The 11,663-nt window shown below is 42.6% G+C and overlaps 1 protein-coding gene across 4 annotated transcripts in view; it reads left to right on the top strand.

The window, feature by feature from the left end:
* Nucleotides 1-814: 814 nt before the first annotated feature.
* atp2b1a (ATPase plasma membrane Ca2+ transporting 1a) overlaps nucleotides 815-11,663 on the top strand; it is a 35,194-nt gene continuing 24,345 nt past the window's right edge. For 2 of the 4 annotated variants that reach the window (XM_012824474.3, XM_031583304.2), the window contains exons 1-2: nucleotides 816-979; nucleotides 10,392-10,965. In XM_012824474.3, the coding sequence (XP_012679928.1) occupies nucleotides 10,770-10,965 (196 nt within the window). In that variant the 5' untranslated portion in view covers nucleotides 816-979; nucleotides 10,392-10,769. Of the gene's footprint in view, nucleotides 980-1,016; nucleotides 1,272-10,391; nucleotides 10,966-11,663 lie in introns of those variants that run through there. The other 2 variants (XM_031583301.2, XM_031583302.2) reach the window with 2 other exon arrangements.

Here is an 11,663-nt window from a genome sequence, read left to right as displayed (position 1 = left end):
CGACCAGATGTCATCACACTCATTCACTCACATACACACACACACAAAGAGAAAAAGAGTTTAACACTAGACTGAATGACCAGTATTCTGTTGTGAAATCATCTTGAAAATATAAGAATAAGAATATAGCCTATGCCTAAAGGCTATATGCAAACAAATCACATATACTTCAATCTGTCATAGGCTAAATTCAAGTAGGTAACACTATAGCAATTAAGTACTTTCTGGTCATTGCAACATTTTAAAATGAAAATCTTCTTCATCTACTTGTCATACTAAGTGTCATGCCTGCTCCACCGAGTAGGGTACTGTCAGACTAGGTTTTTTCCGCCAGTGACGGCATACATGTCCACTGCTTTGAATGGCTATTGCATATCATCTTGCAAAAGCGTCCCTCTGGCTGTTCCACTCGGGCTGCAGAGAGAAGAGATCAGACCTGAATAGCGAAAATAAAAACGCTACGTCATGGAAAGAGTGACGTCAGGTTTAATTAGCCGCCGGGGAAGACTTGTTCCGGACTGTGGTATCGGCAGCACACCACGTTGAAACGATCACAAATAAATCATTAGTAAAATATGTATCAAATCATCCGAATGCAAATTGGTGCTTCACTTGACCTCAGCAAAGATTATTGCAAAATCACATCTATGCTTGACTCACAGAGCTAGAACAAGAGATTCTCCATCCAGAGCGACTGATGTGCGAGTTCAACCAATCACCAGCAGAACTAAAGACAGACAGCCTCTCTCCACCAATCTTCGCAGATTTTAGCGTCTACTACACAACGTCCCTTGGGACATGTGATTCACGTCAGGGGGACGGACGCCAGCCTCGTAACGTGAATCACATGTCGTAGACTACGTTGTGTAGGGGGCGGGATTTCTGTGCAGATTGGAGGAGGGAGTCTGTCTGTGGAGAACGAGAGAGGTTGGGAGAAGAACGAGAGTGAGGGGGTTTCAGGGCACCATTCGAGAGCGGAGTGAGTATTGTTCTTCAACAATTTTGCCTCAATGTTTTTTGCTTTTGCCATGTAGCACATTCAGTGTCTCCGTGCTTAACCTCGACCTTGCGTAAAGCACCATCTCATTCTGATATGAAATGATTTTCTGTTCACCGCATCGGACGTCAGCAACCCTACGTTAACGTTAGCCAACTTGGCTAACGTTAGTTAATTGCCGTTAGTTCGTATTTCTTTGGTAGCTAAGAAGACGGGCAGGGAAGGTGTGCCTTCCTTTCATATCCAGCTGTAGTGAATGGATTATCATGTCAAGGTAAAACCATACAGATTTGTGTTCACCCACTACGATGAGCTGCTCTGGACAATAGAGTTTCGTGCACAATGGAAAGTTGCTGGTTGGCTTATGAATATTTTGAAATGTGTTACGTTACACTGCACGCGGTTCAGTTCTGGAAGAGCTTCGTTATCTGAATGTGGAGGTTGACGTTGCCCGTGGAAGGGGAGAAGAAAGTCTGTAGAACACATATCAACTAGTTAGCAAACGCTAAAACCTGCGTTAAAATAGCCAAATGTGAGTATACATGTCTTGTCAGTAGACCCCGAACACTGTAATGTAAAAAAGGTCAGATAACAGTAAACGTTAGGCAAAATAAGGCCAGCGAGCGAATTTAACATAAGATAGCTATCGACACTAGGCAACCTCAACGGTAACGTTATTTTTGAACCAGCTCGTTAGTTAGATTCGCATTTAGAAGCATGTGAAGGTCTATGGCTAACATAACAGTACGTTAAACTGCCAACCAAGTCGGCGGTGAAATAACTGATAACTGATAGATGAACTGTAACTGGATAAGCAGAAACGAAGCTACAAATATTTTGTCGCTAGGATAGCTTGATAGGTAAGTAAACGTTAAGTTAAAGTTACGTTAACTTTGTTAGGAGCATGGTTTGACGTTAATGACAAGTTAACAATAGTTAGCGTTTCCATAATCTGGATACGAGAGCAATATGGTTGTTTTAAAAATATCAGTCACCGACCAAAAATGTATGGATCAAAATTGAGGTGCTTCAAGACCGTTTGGAGTTGATAAAGAAGCCCTTTCATTACGAACATGTTAACGTTAACTTACATGCATTCAGTTAGCTGACTGACATTTTCTTAGCAGGAACACTTTCTTACACAACGGCTAACGAATCAAGCAGTTGACAGGAGACAGTTTGTCTGCGTCGGTGGGTCAGTGAATCGCTCAACTTGTTCCACGGTCACTCTGCTGACATTAACGTTAATTCAGCACCGTAGCTATTAAAAAATATTTAACGTAAGCTAAAATCAATATTTATATATAGATGTAGATATACCACATGCTCTGTTTACCATCAGCATAACGTTTATGAGCCATGAAGTTAAGATGTAGGTAAAATTACATTAGAGATTCATGGATCGACGTCCAGTTTCTGATATTGTGAGTTCACATCAAGTCTCTGATCTAGCTATGGGGAAGACCTCTCCACATAAACGGGCTAACGTTTATGTGCTTCAAACCCACTCATGGTCACTGACATATTAAACCGCTCTAGCTTGCTAGTGTCCATCTAAATGAACTCTGTGGGACAAGCCATTCATTGAAGACATCAGTTCTGGCTGCCGATCTATCTACTTACTTAACGTTAGATAGCGTTATCTGCAATGAATGAAACATTAACGCCGGATGGCAGAATTATCTTTTTTACTTTGATAAAAGAGTGGTATTCGTCCTAGTTGTTAGCTGAAAGACGGTCCGGTCACCAGTGCATTTGATGTGCAGATTACTGTGTTTTCTGAAGTCCAGCATATTCCATAACGTTAAGTACTAACGTGACTAACGGTTCCTGTCATTGGAAGTAGCTAGTGGCTTCCCTAATGACATTTTTGCGGCATTTCTGACGTCAACCTCAATAACCCGTATCTGTGGTTAAAACTGTAGCTGCAACAAACCGATTTTCATTTTCATCAAACTGATGTATAGACAGCCTGCGCAAGTCTTGAATCATGCGATGACAACATTCTTGACTCCCTGATTGACTTCATACATAGGGTGCCATCAGTCCAGTGAAGCGTTGTGCAGTTGTTTTAGTGTCTGAAATGTCAGGCAACCATCAGCTTCTTTTGTCTACATACCATTAGCCTACAGACCGCAAGAAGCTTACAGTTTCTTGCTGGAAAACACTTTGTGACATTTTGGTGTTTGTGTGTTTGTGTGTGTGTGTGTGTGTGTGTGTGTGTGTGTGTGTGTGTGTGTGTGTGTGTGTTTTATGAGGTTGCATGGTGCTCTGCATGTAGATTCTTGAGAGAAATGTTTGTATTTCTATAAATTCAGACATAGGTTTAATGATTTACTTTATCTATGAAATAAAGTAACCTTTGACTGTGTGTCAAATAAGGTTCTGAGGCCTTTGGACTACTGTTGAGGCTGCACAGGAATGAAACTATACCAGTTTAGAGGACTGCACATGACCATTTGGAAAGGAGTGCTTTTTCTGAACTTTCTCGCCTTGCTATACATTATGGAGCATGGTCTTGATGGTGTACCATGTGCAGTTAGGATTTGTTTTCCTAATGCTCAGATGGTGAATGCAAATTATTTATTTTGCACTATACAAGTAGTACTGTGGAAGAGTGGAAGGCATACAATGAAGTATGTTCCTCAAAGGCATAATATGGAAAGTTTGTAATTGAGCCTCCACACAGTTGTACTCGTTTATGTAAGAGGCAACAGAGTCTTTGTCACATTAATCTGAGGTGACATTCAACCCTACATTGGCTATCATGGAAAGCTAAATATAGTCTGCTGTACTATTAAGTGCATTTGAATCATGTATTGTAGCCATTAACTGCACATGGAGCATCTTTCTTTATGTCTCATTACATTTATATCAGTTATTGTCGGACTATTGTCAACTAAATTAGCCCTACTAAAACCTACATCAGATGTTGTCTTCAGTTTAGCATGGCTGATTCTGTTGGTTTTATTAATTTTTAAAAAGTGATTACTTTTAAAATAAGGTTACAGAAAGAGGATACTCTCTCTGCTGAAGCTGGAATATATGAATAATGGAACAGTCCTTGTTCCCTTTGCAAGCTGCCATGGCATGGAACCTGTCACAAATTCCAGCTGAGTTGTGGGACTGATCTGCAGTAATATTTGACTCAGTATACCACATATGCAGTTACATTTAACACGTCTAGATCAGCCTCCTGATTCTCCTCTTTGTCAAAAGTGCTAGATCCGCTCCTTTTTGAGATCGAATGGAGTGTGCAAGTGACAGTCGTCTTGTTGTATGCTGCGGCTTAGCATTTTTGCGAGTTACCCTACCAGAGAATGAATGGGGTTTTGGAAATTTGACAACATAACGCCTGTGGAAGTTAAATAACTCCTTAAGAGACCCCTCTATAGACAACCTGTTATATCTAAAATATGTCTGTTGCTATCCCTCTGCCAACGGCGAAAAATTACCGACTACAAGGCAAGTCACTTAGCTAATGCCCTACCAGTTTTTTTTACAAGGTGATCAGAAACTAACCATAGCTAGCTTTACTGATTGGGAATCACAAGTGTTCCCACAACAACCACACACTGAAGACATTGATTACTTAAGGATTTGACAGCCACAAGCTGTTGCATAGAATAAATCAGATGTTTTAGGTGCTAGAGCTATGATGTTAAGTTTCATAAGAAACTGTGTGGTGTGATGTAAGAGTTATCTGTAACCATGGCTACCACTCGAGTCCCACATGCTGCTTGAGGAAAGTGACACGATGTAATCCATCTTTTTTCTACTTGATCATATTAGTAGCAACATATACATTTTTACGAGACGAGACAAGTAACAGTTACAAAAGACCCACTAGACTAGATTTTAACCTGATAAACGGTTTGCTTAGGTTTTCTACTGGCAATGTTTCACTCAGACCTTGTTTTTGCAGATTTTGCGAAAACTCTTACACTTTTCCATAGGGATTTTTTTTCTTTGGAACCAGGAATTGTTACAATGCTAACACTGAAAACTACTAACTTCCGGTCGACATGTACACTCTATAGACTATAATATGGTTTTGGAACAGTGTGTGATGAATAGTAAATGGTATTGGGTGGTACAAACTTTGCCTCCCATCACAAAAGATCCCTAAGGTCCTCTTTCAGGCTTGGCACATGAAATCGTTGGACTTTTGGGGCAGAAACACAAAGAAGGCTCTCTTTATCAGTGACCCTTCCTGACGTCAAGAGGATATTTTTGCCTGTTTTGATTTTGTGGAACTAGTATCTGACTATGTAGCAAAGTGTCAGTATAAATAGCTATTCTCCTGTTTTAAGCCCTTGTCCTGGATTGAAGTACTCTGGAGAGGTGAGGGGGATGACGTGTGTGAGCTGATGTGTGGTGTTGAGAGTTGGCAGGCTGGATGGGGTAGAAGTACTCAGCCACCAGTGTGAAGTGAGGGCCTGAGAGCACTGAGCTGTGTAGAGCGGTGTGTGGCTGCTTTGTATCCTTCACAATTACATGCCCTGACCCACTTCATTCGTAGCTGGCAGAGGGGAGGGGGAGAGGGTAAGAGCAGAGAAGAGAAGAGCAGAGAAGAGAAGAGAAGAGAAGAGAAGAGAAGAGAAGAGGAGGGGGGCAGTCTGGGGGCCACTAAAAATATACCCAACCCCTGGCAGCTCCTGAGTGGAGGGATCCCTGGAATTGCTGTCCTTGACACACAGCATTGGCACATACAGTAAAGAGGAAGGTCTTTTTAGCAAGCAAGATGACAATTTAATGATTTCTATGCATTGACACTGTCAACATTCTGCCAAGTAGCATAAATACATTCCATCAACTCTGCGCATCATGGGGTATCTGTCAGCCGATGTAGTTTAGTCTCCCCCAAATTAACAGGCTCACTTGGTCATTTATATTTTAGGTCTTGTTTGTGAGACCCTGAACCAGTTATATGCAACTCTTCAACCTCTTTACACCAGGCCTGGTTCGTGATGCCCCTGCATGGAAAGGGTTAAATCGCCTCCTGTCGTTAGTCAAGCAGACCATGCCAGCTGTTAGTCCAGAGATCCAATCACAATGATTTTCCACTGTTGTGACATGTGACCTGCGTTGCAACCCGAAACTGTCACTGCGCAGCAAATGTTGGCACTTCCCTCATCTTGGCATTGTGGCTGCTGTGCATGGAGAAGGGGAGCATGAGACGTGTGGACTGGCTAATGGAGTCGGCAGAGCCCCTTTCGTTCTGCAGACAGCTAGCCAAGCACTTCCCCCAATGCTCCTTACACACCGCCACTGCAATTTTGATTTCATACCGATATAGGTGCATGTGTTTTTTTGTCTTTTTCTTTCTTTCTTCATTTTCATTTTCAGACCGAGGCCATAGAATGAGTCACAATGGAAAGGTTTGTAAGGGTTGTACACGAATTTCACTTCTGTCTGTTTGTGTGCTGAAGTCAAGGACACGTCTTTGGAAGTGCATGAACTGTGTGACAGCTGGAGAGAAATAATGATCGTTTAAATTGTGAATCTGAAATGTAGAGTTTATATGTTCAAACATTAGGCTGAAGCGGAACAGTTTAAGGTCTCAGAAGGAATCAAAAATGTTTAGTTGTTTTGAGTGTGTGTGTGACTTCTTCTTCTTGCTCTTCTATCTCTCTCTTGTAGTCTTCTCTTATTTAGCATGTGCACAGACATTCAGGCAGTGAGTAAAACGGACTCCCCAGCTGGTGGTGTCGTGTTAACATTCCCTGTGCAGGAACTGTGTCCTGTCTGCACTGGGTCAGTCCTGGAGGGAGCCATTATGCAGTGAACCCCCCCCCCCCCCCCCACACACGTCTGCACTGCTAGTCCACACTAAAGTCACCCAAAACAGTTGTCTCATTCATTCCCGTTTCGCCAGCTGTACCCTAACACACATCTCCATCTAGTTTTCAGTGACACACACCACTCTTCCGTCTAGCATGTGTGTTCATGATTAATCTGACATTGTATGTTTTGTTGCGACAATTCAAAGGAACTGATCATATTACATCCCCTGTATGGAAGATGGAATACACAAGAGCCTGCACCATTTGAAGTCAGCAGTCCTTTTACATACTACATAGAAAGGACTCTGAGGCAGCAAAGTGGCTCTCCTGGATGCCACAGTTTGTCTTATCAGATGAAATGGATGGCTGTCCTAAAAGAATGATTTAGTGAATGAGTTGCATTCCAGGAAAATGGTACTGATGACCATGTAGATTAAAGCTTCCAGTTTAGTTTTTCTCCAAAAGGTTAATCAGTTGTATCTGATCTAATCACTGCCAGTATTATGTAAATACTGTACATTCAAAGATCCTGAAGTTTTGGGCCTACCCACATATTCTACAGAAAGTGAATACCATTTGCTGGGAGGTCGTGGTGACTTCCACTGTGGAACTTTGCTCAGCAATGATCATCCCCTCCACTGAACAGTCTAATCTGCTTTAAACAATACTCTTGCGTCATAAAGACCACCAGAACAGTCAGGCGATATATTTTCAACGACGCAGCTCACTTGTCACAGATGCGCAACACACCACTCGACTCGACTCGGTGCACAGGTAGGGAAACGGCGAAAAAACATCGGTATATAAACATACGGGATGCCGGGGACAACACAGGTTTTGACTTATCTGAGCTGTCGTGTCGTTCAACAATCTATTAGCCGCAAGGGCGACTCGATCAAATTGTCTGGGCTACGCGGTGCCATGTGCCAAGCGTGACAATCTTCTCTAACATCCAACGTGTGCCATTAGACGTTGGAGATTGTCGCTGTCTGTGAAACTCCTTATAAACTCTAGATCTGCTGTAACGAAACGTAATGTGTGAACGAACTGCAAGTGCCCTAATGGAGAACGAAAACGCCCCTGGTTAGCATTGTAAGTTTAGGACAAGAAATAACCTTAGCATAAACAATTGTAGGTGGCCTCTGGGTCCAAAGTAAGGCAGCTAAAACAAATGTCTGCTACCAAAGTGCCCTGATTAGCTAAATATGTCTAAGCTGACTTGAATGCAACACAAGTGACCTTAGCTACCAAGGTAAACTAAAAAAGTGGCGAATATTATTTCAATTAGTTTTTTTCCCTAAATGATCAAACCATGACTAAGATCAGAGTATGGGTTTATTCTTTTCTTAACAGTACTGGATACTGTAACAACACCTGAATCTGAGTTATTTGCTAGTGATCTTCTCCCGACAAGCACATGGTATAGATGCACTGCAGTGGAAAATGCTCAAATGGATTCAGTACTTGTAGTTATGGTAGGGAACCGATGACGTGAAATTGTCCACCATTTAATTGAAAGTGGTTGGCCAATGCCGTCGTTGAAATTGGTAAAACGGGATTGATTGGCAAGCTAAACTGTAAAGTTATTCTTTGAGTTTCTCTGAGCCACGGATTGCTTTACAGGCAAAGGGTAACCAAGACACTTTAGAAGGGAATATCTCTAAAGCTGCCCAGATTGTTTAAACAAACAAAAAAACATGCATCATTTACCTTAATTTAAGTTTAAATTTCGCTCCGACCCAAGTTAATCTAAAGGCATTATTAGACCTAATCGTTTTATTCGATGTTTTTCATTGAAATACTTGTTATTTGCCATTAGTATTTATTGTTGTCATTGTTGCTAGTGCCCCAGAGCACTTCTTATAAATAGATAGATTACTCTCCTAAACCGTGATTCCTGCTTCCAAACTAACTGATATGGTCTTGTATAGTTATATTTTACTTATTTACCCTATTACCTTACATTTTTTATTTAACATGTTTATTTTCTCCCATAGGTGATAATTTCCCCTCCCCTTTTAAAATCTAGCCTACAAGTGAGAGTGTGGCAGAATGGTGCACAATGTGCTTCTTAGGACCTGCTGTGGAGTGGAAGGCAGCCTTGTCTCCACCTGTGCATGTGCTCTCTCTCTCTCCCTAGACCGTTCCAATATTGATATTGCATAACCCTCAATAACTGTTTAGTCGGCTCCTGGTTAGGATATATGCGTCATAAAGTGTGTAGTGATAATACTATGACAGGAAGATTAAGAAAGTGAAGGCAGTTGGTTTTGTCGTGTTAACTCATTTACAACTTTGTTAAATCAGCGCTGTTTCCCTGTTATAATATTGCGTTCATTGCCCATCTGTCTTCAAAGCACATGTGCACACATACTTTGTTTAACAGAATATACAAGAATACAGCAACAGATTGCTGTCATACTTACATAAAATGTACTGATAACTAAAATCAGTTGTGTTTTGGAGAGACAAATTTATGTGATGGGTGTGTGTATACTGCTGTCCCTGCAGAGGAGATTCTGTCTGATACTGAGTGACAGATAATCTCATTATTACCATCTGATTACCAATGAAATCTATGCATCGATATGTGTACTTGTATACTAAACACAGCTCTGTCACAATTTTCCTGTGCACTGCTATTATTCCTGTGTATGATCCAGTTACTGTTAGTGACCCTATACTACTGCTGAGCAATAAAACTGAATTTTTTTTGTGGCAGTGCATTTTAAGTTTTACCTTACTGTTCATTTTGAACTGACGTCAATGTGTTTACTTAGAAAGAGTTTGGTCTTCAAGTTCAGTTTCAGTTCAAGTGGTATTAAAAAGGTTTCAAAACGTCTTAAATGTAACTTGTTTATACCCGTAGGCACCGTGGCCCACTCATTTGTGTACTCATCCTGCACGCCCTCATTTCTCTAGACTTGTATACCAATGGCCATGTTGCTGATGCCCTCTCATAATAATAATGGAAGGAAAATATTTCTAGTCCTTTTGTAGAGTTGGTTTTGTTGCAGCTCCTCTTTTGATCCAAGCCATTTTCAGTGGCATAACTTGAGGGACCATTAGAGAATTTTTTTGGATTTTCTCTCTCCTACTAACTGGCCATATTTTGTCCATTTTGTACTGTATGTTAACTGTGCTAGCTTGAGAGAGCATGGAGACCTCCAGAGTGCCAGGTTGACTTTGTAGCTCCTCTCGGGGCATGCCTCACATGCATAAGAGTCAAGATGGCAGAGTGGTTCCCACGCTACTCCTCAAATAAGCCCAGACCCCCTCACCCCAGCCCCCCCACTTACAAACACTAGAAAGGGGGTAGCGTATCATATTGAACCCCAGCCAGTGACCTGGGGATCCTGCCATGCTATTTTAAGAAGTAGTGGCAAGCTCTCCCGTTTTATTTGTTTTTGAAGACCTAAACGTAGGTGTTCCATGTTTGTGCTTTTTTTTTTTGGCCATCTTTTCTTCCATTAGGTATCTTATCCTTTGCAAGTGTTAGTGACAACTTGCACTGTATTATGTAAATATTCACTGAATAACCTTGCACCTTCTCTCTCTCTGTCTGTCTGTCTGTCTGTCTGTCTCTCTCTGGTCTGTCCGTCTGGCAGGTCTCTGAGGGCTGTGTTCTCTGGATCTGCGACGCGCTGCTGGACAGGCATGAGCAAGTAGGCATGTGGCGGTCCAAGGGAAATGGCTTCTGAACTGCCTACATCTCAGCGCCTGCTGCACGGCCTCCTCCTCCTCCTCTGAACAGCTACTGCACAGCCGTTTATGGGATCTACTGACTTCCCCTCACTAAGGATTTAATACTCCCCTCCCTTTTTTCCTTTACCCCCTTTTTTTTTATTTTCCTTTCCCCATCCCTTTCCTCCTTGCCCAGTCCTTTTGCCCTCTGTACTATCCCACACGGGAGAGGAAAAGGGAGACGGGGACGACATTTCCATCCACGCACGCTTGAAGCGGGGCGGCCAGCCGAGGAGGGCCTGATGGCAAACAACTCGTACAGCGGGGTGAAGAACCCCGGGGCTCAGGCCAACCATGATGCCGCGGACTTTGGGGTCACGCTCAAGGAGCTGCGCTCGCTCATGGAACTGCGGGGGGCTGAGGGACTTACCAAAATCCAGGAAAGCTACGGTGGCGTTCACGAACTCTGCTCCAGATTGAAATCGGCGCCCATTGAGGGTAGATATTCCTTCGTCACATTTTGTCCTGCCCGCTTTTGAAATAACCACATACTTGCTTTAAAGGCATTGTTAAAAAAGGAAAGTACACTAAGAATCAGTGCTGGCATTTGCACTTGTAGGATTGCAGGATGTGTAACGGGAAGCGAGGATGCTCAAGTCAATATTACTGCCTGGATGACCAGCCACACTCCTAGAGCTGATGATGCAATTTAGAGTGGCAAATCGCACTAATCTTGGTCTAACACACTTTTATTTTCTATGGATGCCTGTGTTAGACCCCCTAGCTGATTGTGGAAGTGACCTTTATGAAATGGCTCTTAGTGTGCACCTTTGTGATCTGCTTTATCTCCCCTCAGTGTCTGGTAAGAATTTAGCAATGAAGACCTATGCATTTGTAGTGAAGCATGTCCTCGAGTCGCATGTCTGTGACCTCCACCTCTGCAGTCATTGTAGGGTTAAGCTTGGACCATCTCCTTTGAGGTTGGAGTATCCCTCCTCCCTCCATATAGCTCTGTCATATATAGCAACTGTGTAATGGCTGTGCTCTAACCTAGATGATTAGGGGTGGGGGGTATGAATGGGAGGGGCTTTTCCCCGGTGACTGCAGTGCCTCAGCAGGTAGGGGGGGGGGAGAGTGTAGAGTGCAGAGTCAGTCAGCTCGCAGTGATAGGGGTCCATGGTGGAGAGGTTCCCGGG

Source organism: Clupea harengus, chromosome 16 (genome assembly GCF_900700415.2).
Source record: "Clupea harengus chromosome 16, Ch_v2.0.2, whole genome shotgun sequence".
Taxonomy (NCBI): domain Eukaryota; kingdom Metazoa; phylum Chordata; class Actinopteri; order Clupeiformes; family Clupeidae; genus Clupea; species Clupea harengus.
This window is presented reverse-complemented; position numbering and strand designations above follow the sequence as displayed.